The 16375-nt window shown below is 46.0% G+C and overlaps 1 protein-coding gene and 1 long non-coding RNA gene across 3 annotated transcripts in view; one reads left to right on the top strand and one right to left on the bottom strand.

Moving 5' to 3' along the window:
• The window catches only part of Plxna2 (plexin A2), a 190122-nt gene extending 180223 nt beyond the window's left edge, over positions 1 to 9899 (top strand). For both annotated transcript variants that reach the window (XM_005082844.4, XM_040739013.1), the window contains exons 27-32: positions 2790 to 2889; positions 3823 to 4013; positions 5041 to 5210; positions 7415 to 7627; positions 8199 to 8349; positions 9391 to 9899. In XM_005082844.4, coding sequence (XP_005082901.1) covers positions 2790 to 2889; positions 3823 to 4013; positions 5041 to 5210; positions 7415 to 7627; positions 8199 to 8349; positions 9391 to 9486 — 921 coding nt within the window. In that variant the 3' untranslated portion in view covers positions 9487 to 9899. The remainder of the gene's footprint in view (positions 1 to 2789; positions 2890 to 3822; positions 4014 to 5040; positions 5211 to 7414; positions 7628 to 8198; positions 8350 to 9390) is intronic.
• LOC121137120 overlaps positions 819 to 16375 on the bottom strand; it is a 57829-nt gene continuing 42272 nt past the window's right edge. The window contains exons 2-3 of the long non-coding RNA XR_005874347.1: positions 1355 to 1517; positions 819 to 1016 (exon numbers count right to left, since the gene is read on the bottom strand). This is a non-coding gene — a long non-coding RNA (uncharacterized LOC121137120). The remainder of the gene's footprint in view (positions 1017 to 1354; positions 1518 to 16375) is intronic.

Raw genomic sequence — 16375 nt, 5'->3', positions numbered from 1 at the left:
CTGGGAGGCCCTGAAGCTGGTCAAATGCCTCAAAGCACAAAAGAATCTGGGGGCACAGGGGACACCCCAAAGTACTCCTCCTTGGACATCTTCCATGCTGCACCCAGATCTCAGCCCCAAGTGAGGGAAGATGTGTAGATAAGAACTGAGGCTTTGAAGGTGTATTCTTCCCCAACACCCACTCCAGTGGTGGGATTCTATAATTTCCCCCAACCTAAAGCTCTTCATCTGTTCACTGGAGCTAACACCTATGACAAGGAGAGGCATGAAGGTAGCCAAGAGAATAAGAAACAAGTGTACAAACTCAGGATTTGCACTTATATAAAAGCAGGAGCAATCAAATCACTCCATGTTAATTCCACACATGTAAACACACATCCACAACCACCTTTGCATGGAAAGTACATTCAGAACAACTGTGATGAACCAATTAGAGGTGACTGAGAAAGTGCAAAAGAGACCAAATCTGTGCCATCAAATCTTCTGTTCCTGAAGGACAGGCTTAGGGCCTTTGCTTCCATCCATCTCTGATACCCTAAGGATTGTCCCTGGGTTACCCGTCTTGTGACTTCCAGTAAGAACAGAATGCCCCTTTCTTACTGTGCTTCTTTTACAAAACGCTTCCAATTCCCTCGTGTCATTTATTGTTCATATATTCATTCATTCCTCAAATATTTACTGAGTGCAAGGCCCTTCCCACACTCTAGTTCTGAGTGGCAAGGACAGCAGGGAGTCCTCCTTCCTTTGAGAGAGGATGAAGATGGTGTTATTAATCAAAATGGCAACATGAATACCAACACATGCTGAGTACTCACTGGGCAACAGGTACTTCACTCAGCCTTTATGTGTCTTAATTTCTTTAATAATCATCACAACGGTTATTACCAGACATGACTATTATCCCCAGTGATAAATGAGACAACCAAGGCCCAGAGAGGCAAAGTCATTTCACTGGTGAGTGGTGGCAGGGCTGAGATCAGATCCAGCCAGGTATTTTGAGCTTGGATTTATACCACCTATTGGATGAAAGAGAGAAACAAAATGAGACAAAACAAAACAAAACATGGGTGGGGTGGGGAGACAGAGACAGAGTGAGGGGGAAGAGGGCAGACAAAGAGTAAGAGAGAAAGAGAGACAGACACACAGAGTGAGATGGAGAGACAGAAGGAGAAAGGTACCTTTACTGACTTGGAATTAGTCACCTTGTGAATTCCCCTATTGATGACAACAAGCAGTAAGTAATGTCATCTGTCCTGGCCGGGAGTATAAACTCCCACCCTTGCCAGGCTTTCAGAGTAGCATTTCTGGATGTGGGTGGCAAGAATTCTTGAGAGCCAGGGGTAATGTCACTTACCTCTCCTCAACCATAGATTAGGTACTGATGGTACAGACAGCTGGAAAATTCAGAGCTGTGGCACCTCCTGGGAAGAATGGTGGCTGCACAGGGCTCAGAACCCAAGAGCTTGGCATGCTCTGCCCTCTGGCTACCTTTCCCTGGAGTCAAAGGTCTTTGGAGCCTGTGCAGAAGAAAATCATCTTAATTAACAAAGAGAGGGGTAAGAAACTGCCTGGGTTTCTGTAGATTTATAGGGAGGGTAAAATTAAACACCACCAGTAAAGCTGGCTATCAGGGAATCTCGTTAGCACTAATGTTCATTTATAGTTTGACTTCTCAACATTTAATTCTTTTTTGGTGAGAGAGAAGAACTGACAATTTAAGACCCAGAAAGATGGTTTTATGGCTGGTGAAGCTATAAATCAAACTTACAAAGTTCATAAAAATTGTTAAAATAAAAAATGGTTTAATAGGAATGTTTTATGGCCCATAACATTATTATAGCTGTTTTATTCCCTCTGCGTTAGGGGTTTAATTGGATCACCATGATTCTGGGGATTCTCCGTTTTTATTAAATGGAGGGCAATCTTAAATCAAGATGGCCCCAAATGTCTTCTCTATGGCTCCTCATTCATTAGCCTCCCTCAACTGCCGGGTGCTAGACCTGGCATCTTCTCGGAGGACAGGGCAATGTGCCATCTTTCTCCCAGTTTCCCAAGGGCAGATGTCCTTTTGGTGAGACTATTCAAGGTGGCCAACATATAATACAACACAGGCCAGGAGGAAATTGGAGCCAAAGGAAAGATGGGGCTCAGAGCAATGTGACTTATAATCAAATCCCAAATTTGGGAATATAACGAGTATAATGTGTGCTCAGGAGATGTACAGGTATGGAGAAAAATATCGACTCCTCAGGATATTAATGCTTGAAGCAGTGACTTAGCCCACCCCTGCTTCTGTTCTTTCATCTGTAAAATGGAAATAGTCATCCATAACAGCAGACTGTGGGAGTCTAAGTCTAACCCTTCTGTCCAATAGAAATAGAACACTAGCTACACGTGCCATTCTAAGTTTTTCATTACCTCCACTAAAAAAGCAAAAAACAGACTGTTGAAATAATGTTAACAATATACTTCATTTAACTCAGCTTAAAAGAATTAGCCCAAATGTATAATCAATATAAGACTTATTAATGATCTCATTTATATTCGTTCATTCATACTAACTTTCTGAAATCCTGTGTGTGTGTGTGTATGCATGTGTGTGTGTGTGTGTGTGTCTCAATTCAGATGCCTAGTTGAGATTGACTACATGTCATGTGATCCAGGGACATAAAAGGTATTAATGGTTGTTGTAATATTTCTGAACTTCTACTAACCCCACACTCCATAGAAGTACTTAATTTCTCAAGACACCTAAATTCTTCCATGTTCTCCTTTTATGCTCTTCTTAGGTGTCAGACAGGTCAGTGGTGGCTCTGGTACCCAAGCAGACCTCCTCCTACAACATCCCTGCCTCTGCCAGCATCTCCCGGACATCCATTAGCAGATATGGTAAGGAACCAAAGTGCAATTGGGAAACTCAAGAGCTAGGCTTCTGTGATGCTCAGGGACCACCTGTTCCTGTCCTTATCAGGAAGACCATGTTGCTGCCATTCTTTCACACAAAGATACTGGTTCATTTGTCTCCCTCTGAAGGAGCCTCAAGGGCCATGTGTCTTCCTTGAGAAGAGGTAGCAGATAGTACCACAAACCCTTTCTTTTCTATCTATGCCCAGTAAGGAGCTGGAGTAGCCTACTATAGGCATGTACTCTGATTGTAAGTTCACCTATCTCACTTTATAGCTGTGGTCTTGGTTGAATTAGTAGTTGTAGCTCTTTTCTCAAAAGTGTCTTAGTTTGGTACACAAAATTGATCATTCTTTCATTTCTATGATTCATTCTCTCTTACTTTGTCTGTTTTGGCTCCATGTACTCAAAAGCAATAGACTTCCCACCTGAAAGAAGCTATAGAACTAAAGACAGTAGTTCCAAAAAGGGTTCATAAAATATAGTCCAGGACCCCAAAAGAAGTGCTCATTAAATACAAAGAAGATCATTACAACTTGAATCTATATATCTAGACTTTCTAGTGCGTGTGTGTGCGCCTGTGTGTGTGTGTGTGTGTGTGTGTGTGTGTGTGTGTGTGTGTGTGTATAGTTTACTTGATTATTGTTCATTGCTAGAAGCAGAAGAGGGGGGATTCCCAAATTCTCATGGGTGTCTGAACTCTTAAAATTCATAAATCTTCTTTCTAGAAATAGATTGTAGGCTCCTTTGTCCAACTAAGGATCCCTAAAACTATTCATGAAATATGTAGTACCAAGAGTCCCTTCAAAATGAAGCATGTTTATTCTGAGAGGATGCAGCAGTTGGGTAGGATTCCTGAAGGATGCTTCAAGCAGGGGCTTGACCCTCCTCACTCTGGCCTCCTCTACCTTCTTCCAGACTCTTCCTTCAGGTACACAGGCAGCCCAGACAGCCTCCGGTCCCGGGTCCCCATGATCACCCCAGACCTGGAGAGTGGTGTTAAGGTGTGGCATCTGGTGAAGAACCATGACCATGGTGACCAGAAGGAGGGTGACCGGGGCAGCAAAATGGTATCTGAGATCTACTTGACCCGACTCCTAGCCACTAAGGTAACTCCTGCACTACCCAGGCCAAGTTATTCCCTACACTTTGGCACAAACACCCATGCTACAGGTGCCTCCTGCCCACTCTTTTGCTGACCTCCTCTATCTCTGTCTTTTATACCTGTTTTCTAGTCCAGGGAGAGAGAAAACAGAAGGGCCCAGATGGACCAGCAATCTAAGGAAAGACTACCCCTCCCAACCCATTGCATCTCAAGTTGAGAAGAGATAAATGCAGCATACTTATACTTTAGCTTTCCCAGGAGAGAACAAGCCAAGCCTTCAAGGATGCTTTACCTTAGAGATCAGGCTGGATTCTAAATGCTATCCCCAGTGATCCCATGGCAATGCTACAGGGACTCTAACACAGTTGCTTAAAGCTCTCAGCCTATCTCCCAGAATGGTCCACAACAACTCTATCAGACTCATGTCTCCATTTCTGCTTTGTTAAATATGCCCAGTGTATCAATAAGAGATAACCAAAAGAGATCAGAGAAAGTCGGCAGTTATACTAGTCCCCAAAGTGTGTCTGGACCCAGGTGCAGGCTTGTCACTGCCTCTGGAATCCATGAAGCCTGTGTATCAGGGCTGTGCCTGGGTTCTCTTGAGGCTAGACCTAAAGCCCATGCTCCTGACAGGATCACCTTTAAGTTGTCCACCCTTCCTGTCAGACCTTCCCCCACCCTCCAAGGTTTCACCAGGGTCAGACTCCCTGAGCCCTTTCACTCATTCTAGGGAATCCTATTTCAGAGCATTTCCTACCCTCCCATCAAATGCCCTGAGCCCATATCTTCAGGGCATGCTGCCACAGATGAGAAGAGAGATTCCTCCTGTGGATTCCCAGACTTGTCAGCCCCTCCCAACTCCACAACATCCCATCTAGTACCTACCTCACTCTGGCCCTTCCGTCTGCACACTTCTGCATTTCAGACAGACTTCCAAGGTGGGATGGATCCAAGACACCATCTGGCATGCCTTCTGCTGCCCTCTAGCACCCACCCACCCACCATCTCACTGCCCCCCCTTACTCCCACAGGGTACCCTGCAGAAATTTGTGGACGACTTGTTTGAGACCTTGTTCAGCACTGTGCACCGGGGTAGCGCTCTCCCCTTAGCCATCAAGTACATGTTTGACTTCCTGGATGAACAGGCAGACAGACACAGTATCCACGACACAGATGTGCGGCACACCTGGAAAAGCAACTGGTAACCCCAGGGGAGCTCAGTGGGGGTGCCACCTGGGGAGGCCCAGCACTCTGGGTGTTGGGAACCAGCAGAGACTAGAGATGGGCGGTAGCTGGGTCACAGCTGGGGCTGGGTGATCTGAGGGTCCTGGAACACAGCGCACATAACACACACACACACACACACACACACACACACACACACACACACACACACACATTACAGAGTCAACATCATCTCCAACACTGCCAAGATTTTACCCGAGCAACATAGTTTTCAGGAAGCAACAGAAAGAACGTATGATTCTTGTTCAAGACACTTCCACATTCAGAGTAATTGTGGAAGAAGCAACCCCTGATAGCCCCTGGCATGGATCCCCACCCCACCCAAACTAGCTTATAGACCAGATAGGGTTTATCCAAGAACCAGAGTCAAAAGGCTTCCTCTAGGACTGAGCACAAAGCAGGAAGGCATTTGGATTGGGCAGAAAGCCCACACAGCTGTCTAGAGTCAGCAATCCCCAGAAAACAGAGCCGACGCAGATGGGCTCAGGCTGTTATTTGGAAATCAAAAGTCCTAGCAACCAGCAAAATACTTTGAAAGAGCCAATGGGGCCTTGAAATAGACCTTCATTCTCATGGTGTTGTGGCCACTGGGCCGCTCTCATCTCAACTTTTGACCACAGTGGAGTGACATGGATAGGTTCAGTGGCAATAGGAGAATACGCAGTAAGCTATACCAAGGCAGGTCCATGCCATCTCCTCAGCTTTGTAGGATGCCCAGCCCAGTACTGGGAATGGCAGTTTGGGGACAATCAGAAGGAAGTTCAAGGTTACTCCATTCTCTGTGCCTTCTGGCTAGACTCAAGCAACAGTAATGCACCCTCCTCCCACAGTGTGATAGTGTGATAAGTCTGAGTCATGTGGCTCACACTTCACATAGCAAAGGTCCAGGGAAAAGAGCTTGAATGTGTTCAGCCGGAGGTAGACAGGAGAGAAGAGCTGTGCCAATGTTTGCTGAGGCAGCTCCTCCCAGGTTTCAAGAAAGGATTGTAGGTTGAGGACAAGCAAAAATTACAGAGACTTCAGCCGGGCGGTGGTGGTACACGCCTTTAATCCCAGCACTCTGGAGGTAGAGGCAGGCAGATCTCTGTGAGTTCGAGGACAGCCTGGTCTATAGAGTGAGTGCCAGGATAGTCTCCAAAGCTACACAGAGAAATCCTGTCTCAAAAAAACCAAAAACAAAAAAAAAACAAAAAAAAAAACAGAGGCTTGGGAGGGGACCAACACTGACATTCCAAACACCTAGCGTTAGAAAGACACTTGGAGATGGTGAAGTCAGCAGAATGTAAAGAAAAGAATAGAGAGACCTAAGGACAGTAGATAGGCTAGACGGGCAAGCCCATGACCGAGTTTTCCACAGAGGCATCAGAAGAGTAAAGGCTGGACGGTAGCTAGAGAAGACAGACTTTGGAAAGATGCAAAATTGTGGCGACAGAAGCTGTCCTGGTTTTGAAGGAGTGCCGTGTGCTTACTGGGTTATGGCCTCTGGAGAAGCCAAGGCTAATTCCCCATTGCCTTTAAATTCCAGAGTCCTAGAAGCAGTTTCCTAACTGCTGTTAGGTTCCTTCTTGGAAAAACTCAGAGCCACCATGAGTCATTTTTTCCTGGAATGCCAAAATGATCTCTTTCTCTTCCCTCTGCCATGCCCAGACACAAAAAGCCCTGGAGGGGACCCTTAAGAGAAATCCCCCTATGAGGAACCTGTCCTGTGACCCGGACCTAGGTAGTGGCTTAGTGGCCCACTGTATCCAGAGGGCACGTCATGCTTCCACTGAGGCAGCACTTGGGACTTCTTGCCCACTTTCATACAATGGCCTTAAGCCCTGAGAAAATTGTGTTGTCCTCTGTGGTTGACTTTTCCTGGAGCACTGAAGACTTGGAAAAAAACTGTCAAGAAGAAGCAGAGCCCAGACACAACCTACCCGTCAGCTATTAGGGAGCAGAGCCAATAGTCTGGTATGACAAGATCAAAGTCTCTCTGCTTTCTCCTACAACCAGGAACAGCATAAGCTGAGCAACCAGCCCCTGCTGGGCCAGTTTCTGAGTTCATTCCCTTCTCTTTTAGAATGGAACATCTGCTTTACCATTCAGCAGTAAGGGAAGACTATTAGTAAGGAGCAATGCCAAAGTACATTCTTCAGGGTATTCTGCCTTTTCCTACAGCCTCCCTCTGCGTTTCTGGGTGAATGTCATCAAGAACCCTCAGTTTGTATTTGACATCCACAAGGGCAGCATCACGGATGCCTGCCTCTCCGTGGTAGCCCAGACCTTCATGGACTCATGCTCCACATCAGAGCACCGACTGGGCAAGGACTCACCTTCCAATAAGTTGCTCTACGCCAAGGACATCCCCAGTTACAAGAACTGGGTAGAAAGGTCAGTAGTCCCCCAGACACACACTGTGGGCATTCAAGACACCACTGGAGACCAGGACTGTCCATGACCACTGGAGACCAGGACCTCATACCCCCTATGTTGTGGGAAGGAAGGGGCCTTTGTGTCCTGAGAAGTTTGATAATTATCATCCTAATTAACATTTCCTGAGCATCCAGGAGTTACTGTGATAAGGATTTTGTTGTTTCACCGAAATGTCCTAATGGACAACTGTAAAATAGCTGCTATGATGATCCCTGTTTTGCTAATGAGGGAAGGGAGGCACAGAGAAGCCATGTGACTTATCCAAGGTCACCAGCTAGCAGGTAGAAGAGATGTGAACACAAGGAGTCTTGCCAGAGTCTGCTCTCTTAACTACTCAGGGCACAGTAGCTCTTAGCTGGCTGGAGTGACTGTACCTTAGACTCAAACTTCAGCTTGAGGCAGAGGTCACACTAGGGATGAAATGGAAAGCAGGAGCTGTGGGGACCCCTGGTTCTCCTGACCTGGGCCAGGGTTGGTTTTGGTATATGCTTGCTAAACCCCCATCACGGGCCTGTCCTGTCCATGGCAGATACTATGCAGATATTGCCAAGCTCCCAGCCATTAGTGACCAAGATATGAATGCCTACCTCGCGGAGCAGTCCCGCCTACATGCCACAGAGTTCAATATGCTGAGCGCCCTCAACGAGATCTACTCCTATGTCAGCAAGTACAGTGAGGAGGTAAGACGGGGTCTCAAGGTCAGAGACCAATTCACAACTTGTTTGGGGCCTGGAAGAAAAACAGTAGGGGTCACTTAGGAACATCACAATCCATAGTCATAGTCATTGAGCCCCAAAACATCAGCTTCTCCTGCTTCATCAAATTCTTCCCTGTACATTATATTTTCTCACTCAACTATTGTACAACTAATTTTATTCTTTCTTAAATAATGAATAGAGTTATCCATTTATACTCAGGAAGATCCTGCCAGTCATTTTGCAGATAGACTGGTGAACTTTGACATGAACAGAAGTTAACCAGGAAGGTGACAGGCCATGCATTAGAACTGAACCTAAAGAAAAAAAGTAGCAAAATAATAGTAGCCCACACTTAGGTAGCTCTTACATATGCTTTAAGCACATGAGAGCTCTATGTACATGCATGTATTCCTGCATGTGTCTGTAGATGTGTGCTCTGCATGATGATTTTATGGCATGCTATCCACACGGCAGTGGTCCCACCAGAGTACATGGAGCTGAAAATTTTCCTGTGTGACCTCAGAGCCATCCAAACCTCATAGCACCCATGAGTCTATGGCCGTGCTGCATAAATGAGTTTGCCAAGCTTCTGGCTGTGCAGCTTACAAAGATAGGTACAGTGTGTGCTGTTAGCAGTAAGTAACTGTGTAACTAGTGCATAAACCGTGTTTAACTATGCTACACTTTTATTGCTGTTTTTATAGCACACTCCTACTTATAAAAGCAGATCCTTACATTGCATATGTGTTCTCTTACATTTGATTCAGTCTCCTGTGTGTGAGTACTCTGGGCTGTTTTGCTGTTGACAAAATCATGTAAGGACTCTTTTCTCAGAAAGTGTCCTCATGGTTAAATAAAGCATGACTATGCATAGACCTATTCATTTAATCATGCCATCTATTTGACATTACATTCCTAAAGGCAGAATGGAAAGGTAGAGGGATAGGGGCAGGGTTGCTGACTCCAGAAAGTTGTGCCTTTGAAACAGAGTCCTGAGTCACCTGCCTTTGTTTTGCCCCTCAGCTCATCGGGGCACTGGAGCAGGATGAGCAGGCCCGGCGGCAACGACTGGCCTACAAGGTGGAGCATCTCATCAGTGCCATGTCCATCGAGAGCTGAAAGGAGGACCTACTGTTCCTGGAAGAGGGACCCATAGAAGCTATCACACTGGTATCTCAAAAGGAAGAACAGGACGTGAGAAGGGTATCAGGCCCCAGAACTGGCTGCCCGCTGAAACCTCCAGAGGGGAGAGGGAAAGGCTCCTCTCTCAATGCCAGCCATGTTTCGTCACAGCCAGTCCCTGCCAGGAGGACCGTGAATGCCACCCATCAATCACAGTGTGAGCTCAGGACACCACGGGCAAAGGAGAAGGTGGTGGCCCTTCAAGCTGAGAGGCTTGAACCTGATGGTTCTGCCTCTGTGACTGCTGCTTTGCATGAAAACTCATTTGATGTATATTGGGAAATAATGAGAACTTTATTTAATTTTTTTAAGAAAAAGGGAAAAACAGAAATAAAACAAAACATAAAGCCTCCCTGTCCAACCCGTCCAACTTTTGTTTAATCTGATTTCTGTCCCCTTCTCAGTAACATCTCTCCTTCCTTCTGTAGCATCTCTTTCTCAACGTCAGAAAATGCCTGAGAGATGCTAAGAAAAGAAAAAAAAAACAGTATGGAAATGCTCTCCTCTCCCTTGAGCTGAAAGGCAAAGGAGGAGAGGGAGGAAGGAGCACAAGTTAGTACTAATCGCTTGGCAAACAGGCCAAGAAGGCCAGGATCCCACCACAGCCAGAGCATCTGGGAACTGCAGGCCTTTGTGGGAATCCTGAAAGCTGATTGGCTCCACCTGGCTAATGGGCAACTGCTTTCCATGCTGCCCCCTTGTGTATCCTCATCTCCTAAGAGGAGGAATGTACCCACTGAGGACACATAACCCATGGGAACATCTTTCATTTGTTTCATTCAATTCCAAACCTTAACAAATGAGGAGTATGTCTCTGGTACTTTCCCTTTTTGGTTTCCCTAGAGTTGATCTCAGAATTGGGAGAGGCGGTCCTATCCCAGACCAGCCACCTTCTCCCTGAGGACTCTGAGCAGAGACCCATGTCAGCCTCTGTCATAAGCTGGGCACATGGGCTGTACAGACCAGGCCTTCTCGGTCTGAGTTGAATGGGGAACATGGACGGGTGTTTGACTCAACCATCTACGAGTTTTTGGCAATTAAAAAGAAAACAGACTCAATAATACTGTTTACAGTAAGCAATACTTGAAGAGTATAGGTTTAAGAAGCAGCAGTATTTATTATTATACTTTCTTTTCTCTTGTGCCTGGAGAGGGGAGGCCAGCCTTCACTCATATCCAGATGCTCCTGACCATCTGGGCACAGTGCATTCGCCTCAGTAGAAATGACTGTGGTTTCCCATCATCTCTGTCATCTCTGTCTTTCATGGACCCATGGATGTGAAAGTGGATTGCTTCCTGAGAGGGTACCTGTCAGTCCCTCCTTCTCCTGATACTGAATGCCATAGATGGGCCAGATTTCCTGAGTATATCTTCCAAGCAGAGGTCAAGGCTCCATTCTTGGGTCCAGAGGCAAGCTTTATGGTAGCAGGACAAGAAATTCAACTGGTAAGCCCTCAGGGAATTAAATCCTCTCACCTTGGCATGGTCCTAAGCAGCCAACTCCAAAAGCTTTGCAAGTAGCACCTGTGTCAAGGTAGGAGGACACGAGGAAGGCAAAGGATTGGCACAGGGGAAGGTCGAAGAGATCTCCCATTCTTGCCTTGTGCTTTTCAAGAGGTCAAGAATACCAGGCTTTAGGGCCAGCTACTGTGAGAGAGCCTGGACCTGGGTTCTTTCCATCACAATTAACCCAGGCCTTGGACTTAACACACCTCCATTTAATTCCAGTTTCTGAGACGCTGACCTGATGTGACTCCCAGCACAGGGCAGGGAAGGAAACCAAGGAGGTGGCTTCCAGTCCATGTATGTCTTCAGATGACTCTCACACACAGCAGATGCTGTCTGGGACATTCAGCTTGTTTCTTGCTTGAATGCAGCTGACAATGGAGAGAGAAAAGCATTCAGCAAAATACTCAGGAAACTTGCTGATTTGATGATGATTCACAACCAGCCATGCCAAGGCCACTTTTCTTCTGATAATATACTCATGTTCAAGTTTTTCAGGGTCATATTAATAGCCTGGAAAAAATACTAGTGACTGGCCTTCCACACAAAGCCAAAGTGTTTGCTTTTCACAGCATCCAAAGCTTATCATCCTAGAGCCTGTAATTTATGAATGTGAAAGGAGTGGTGTAGTCAAAACAAGAAAAACATGAACAGAAGACTGCACTACCCAGGACAAACTCCAGTCCACCTTGTTTTCCATTCTGGTTCTGTTAAAGGCTGATGTCCAGAGTGCCATTTCATCAAGAAGTAAAATTCAAAATGTTTGACATCTCTTCCAAGCCTTCCCCAGTGCGCCTACCTGGTATCTCCCAGCAGCCAGTTATGGTACCCACTCACTGCCTCTGGCACACTTCACTGAAGATGTTTGGAGAGAATGATGGGGAGAGAGCACATCCAAGAGTGGAGATGAAGAGGTCAGGGCCAACCGCGAAAGGTGGTCTAGCCACTTTTAAAGACTCCATGAGTTGAACAACTTGGGCTGACAAAAGAAGTGGCCAAGGGCCATGGTTAAGGAAGAATTAAGAAGGAAAATTCAGCTGGAGACAGGCCAGGCCAAGAGGGTGAGTGCTTACAGAGGCTTGTTTACATTCTAACTTTCTGCCTATCCTTCTACTAGCTCCTTGTTTTGGTTCATGAGTAATTGAGAGAGTTTACTCCCCAGGGAATGGAGAGGAGAGGAAGTTGATTGGTCACTCTTCTTGTTACTATCCCACTTGAGGATATTTTGGCCTTTTGTTTAAAAAGGAAAAGAGCATTAAAGCTGCAACTCTTCCCCACAAGAAGCCATGGATCACCGGGGGAGGCATGAAGTCTCTCTCTCAAGCCTACCCAGCTTTACTTTATTTCATTGATCTACACAAGAGCCAGTTCTCTAGGAAAGGAACTAGGCAGAATTCTAGAGGACTACATAGAGATGTCCTTCAGCTGGATCTGGTACCACCTCCTGCCTTCTGTGTAGATCAGACACTTCTGTGTCTGATGTTCTACCTCTTTCTCTGGTTTGAAGATGAAAACCACTCCTGATCCCCAATCTCTTTATAGAGTGCAGCCACTTCAAGTCATGGGCACACCGTGCTGTCACAGAAGGAGGAACTGTGTCCTGCGTTCATTCATTTGGAGATGGTTCATAAGTACTAATCATCTGCCAGGTTCTTCGAGGTTCTGGAGAAGAGGGTGACTAAGACCAAGAAGGTCCTTCTCCCAACAAATGCATTTTCCCCAAGCTGCTATTTCTGCCACCAACACAGCAGGATTGTTTTTCCCACTGTCCCCAGAAGACAGCCCCAGGTGCTTAGGAAGTGAGGTGCCCTGAAGGAAGAAGGCTGACCCACACAGACACCTTACCTCATCCTGGAAGCAGGCCACCAGCAGTGCTCTCGTTTCTACTGCCACCAGCTCTTTAGTCTGCACAGCTTTGTTGCTTAGATTCTTTTCCTTCTCTCAGTTCCATCAAAATGAGGGTTAAAAAGGAGCAGTTAAAGGCCCCAGCCCTGCTGGTCGTGAGATAGAAGAGGTGACTGTGCAAGTGGTCGGGCACAAACGTACAAGGCTGGAAACTCCTGGCCACCCAGTTCCAGAAACTGCACGACTACCGCATCCGTAATCTGCCTGGTAGTGAGCCTGCAGCTACTCTAAGAAGAGTTCCAACCACATGGTGTCTTGGCTCAGAGTCCTGCAACCTGGACACAGACAGGGAAGAGTTGCTACACAGCGGGCTACGAGGGTGAAGAGATGCAAAGTGGCTTCGGGGACCCAGGACATGGGGAAGGTCTTATGATGGGAGGGGACCTGGGAGCAGATGACCACCTCCTCCTGATGCCTTGTCTCCAGATTGTTCTTGGAGAAGACTGAGCCCGTCGTATTCATAACTCCACGTCTCTTTTTCTTTTATCTTTTCTGCTCATTCCCTAGAGTGAAGATTTAGCATCTGAGGCCCGGTGATGCTTATAATGAAGGGTGAAGTTTCTGTTGGCACTTTCTGACTAGTCCAGGGAATGTCCTGAGAGATGATCAAAGCCAGTGCCTGTCAGGCAGGTCTCAACACAATAAGCAAGCTAGACATTCTCCTGCCTTGCACAGGCTCACAACTCACTCTCCTCCCCCATACCATCTCCCCAGACTGAGCTGCCTCCTCCCTGCCTCTGTGCTGCCTGCACCATAGGCCCCCAATGAAGGAAGCGAGAAGCTTCTTCTAGAACTCAGTCCATGCCATCACTTTGACATACTTGATCTCCATTTTGGCATCCAGGCATAAGGAAGTGTGGTCCCCACCAAACAGGACCAAGGTTCCTGAATGTATGGGAGAGAAAGAGATGAGCTCTTTATACAGGCACATGAGGGCCCTGAGCCCAGCTGCCTCTCCTCATCCCCTCCTACTCAAGCCCCTCCCCATGACACACTGGAATCTGTATTATATCTATTTTTAAGGAAGTACAATGCTGGTTGTCTGGTTTTGTTGTTTTTACAGGTGTTAAGAAATAATAATAAAATGAAGTATTTAAAATGTTCCGATAAAGCGGGGTTTTGTTATCTAATATATTATCATGTACCTATTGTAAATATGAAACTCCTATTTTGCAAGCCAAGGACACAATTTGTACTGTTGTTATATATAAATAAAGATTACTGGATATAAAAAAAATCTCCTTAATTCTTCAAATAAATATAGTTCTTTGGCCACAAAGGTACCGAACAACCTTGGGAGTGTATAAGAAGCAGATATTCAGAAAGAGAAACTGAGTTGTTTTGATAAGAAAACTCTGTGGAGTCAAAGCTTATTCTATTGGTTTTCACCATACACTTGCACGCAGGCTGCTCCAGTAATACCAGTGGGTGAACACTGCCCCCTAGCCCCAGAACCTCAGAATACAGCTTGCTCTGGGGAGGCTGGGCCGCCATGGACTTCAGGGGTTGAGGCTCTTTTCCAGAGTGAGTTCTGAAAACAGATCCCCTAGGACCAGCCCTTCCTAAAAGAACACTCACTCCTGGATTAAGTGCTAGGGTAAAATGAGAACAAAAGAAGCATGGCCCTTGCCCCCACTGCTCTTGGGGTGATCCTGAAAGACTTTTAGGACTTTCAGCTAGGCATCGAGAAAGGTAGTGACTTCGTTTTTGCTTTGGTGAGTGTTGTAAGACCCAGCCCAGGGGAGGAATATGGAGACGGCCCTTGACTGGGGGTGTGGAATAGAGGAGACAGAGCACAGAAGCAGGAGGACTTCCAGTTCTGTAATGAGGTTAAGGGGAAGAAATCTTTGGACTCCCTCTAAACTCAGGGTAATAAGCCCCTCCCTTTTACTCTTATTTTCCTGTTTTTATCCTGCATTCTAAGGTGTTTGACGTTTTACCCCTCTTACTGGTGAGACACATTAAATGAGAACAACTCAAGGAATCTGACCCAACCAAGTGCACACAGAAGTTTCTAGTCCTTCTTTTTAGATAACAGGACCGGGAGGATTTTCTGGTGAGCAGGGTATCATCCCTGGCTTCTACCTTCAGTATAGTAGGGACAGCCATACACACAAAGGAAGCTGGTATTCATGAAACAGGAGTTTGGGAACAAGAGCATGTTAGTATATAGATACTCTTACATAATTATATGTGCATATAGGCAGTGTGTGTCACAGTTGTAGAGAAATTATACAAAGAAAGAAAAGGAGACAGGATATGATCATGTGGCCCAATCTGGTCCAGTACAAATGACTTTTCTGCCTCGAATTCCTGAGTACTTGTGTTACAGGTCCAAATAAATAATTTTTTTGAGATTTTCAACTCAGTACTAAGCAACCCCTAGTATTTTAGTATATGTATATCCTCTGTACATTCATCTCTCACTCCCCTCTTCATCTCTTCCAAAGTGGGAGGAGAGTACAGTGCCAGGGCCTGGATGAAAATAATGCACTGTATTCAATACCACAGCTTGTCTGAGGAGCATATCCCCATCTTGCTAACATTAAATCATCTTCTGCCTCTCTCTCGGATGCAAACCCAGAGCGAGGTTTCTCTGCTCCATTGTGGCTATGAAGATGCGGCTGTTTTTCCACAGCGGCAACAGTGTGGCCCTGGTGAGCTTCACTTCTGTTGCTGCCTGATCACAGTCAGGCTCTGCGTCTCAATGACCAGAACTCACTTCCAGCTGTGGTGTTAGTTTTCTCAGAGTGATTTTAATATGTCCAAAACTGGTGGCAGTTTGTCCAGTTGCCCTTAAAAGAGCTACCTGATGCCGGGCGGTGGTGGCGCACGCCTTTAATCCCAGCACTCGGGAGGCAGAGGCAGGCGGATCTCTGTGAGTTCGAGGCTGGGCTGGACCCATAGCCTCCAAAACAATACAGAGAAACCCTGTCTCGAAAAACCAAAAAAAAACAAAAAACAAAAAACAAAAAGAGCTACCTGAGGATAGTTTCTCATTCAAGGCTGCCAGGTATAAGACAGGTCCTATAAAAAAAAGACTTTCTACTGACAAGTTTTAGTCATTCATTTCCAGCACCAAAGAGGTGTTTACAATGAAGATTATGGAAAGCTCGCCACAGAAGCAGCAACACTACCCGATTTACACTACTTAGTATTTAACAGCGCTTCACAGTGTTGACTCCAACTTCAGTGTCCCAAGGCAACACAGATCCTCCTCATCTGTCTCAAAACATGAAAAAAAAAAAGCCAAGTAAACAAACAAGCAAACAAACAGCTAAGGTCAGAACTGAGATGCCTCAATCCCTAGCCCAGGCTCTGTCTTCTTCAAATGAAGATTCTAAGAACAACTATCCATACTCTTCTATTTCCCACGTCCCCAAAACCCAAATCTTCTCTTAAATCAAATTGTCTTC

Source organism: Mesocricetus auratus, unplaced genomic scaffold (genome assembly GCF_017639785.1).
Source record: "Mesocricetus auratus isolate SY011 unplaced genomic scaffold, BCM_Maur_2.0 Super-Scaffold_100676, whole genome shotgun sequence".
NCBI classification, from domain to species: domain Eukaryota; kingdom Metazoa; phylum Chordata; class Mammalia; order Rodentia; family Cricetidae; genus Mesocricetus; species Mesocricetus auratus.
This window is presented reverse-complemented; position numbering and strand designations above follow the sequence as displayed.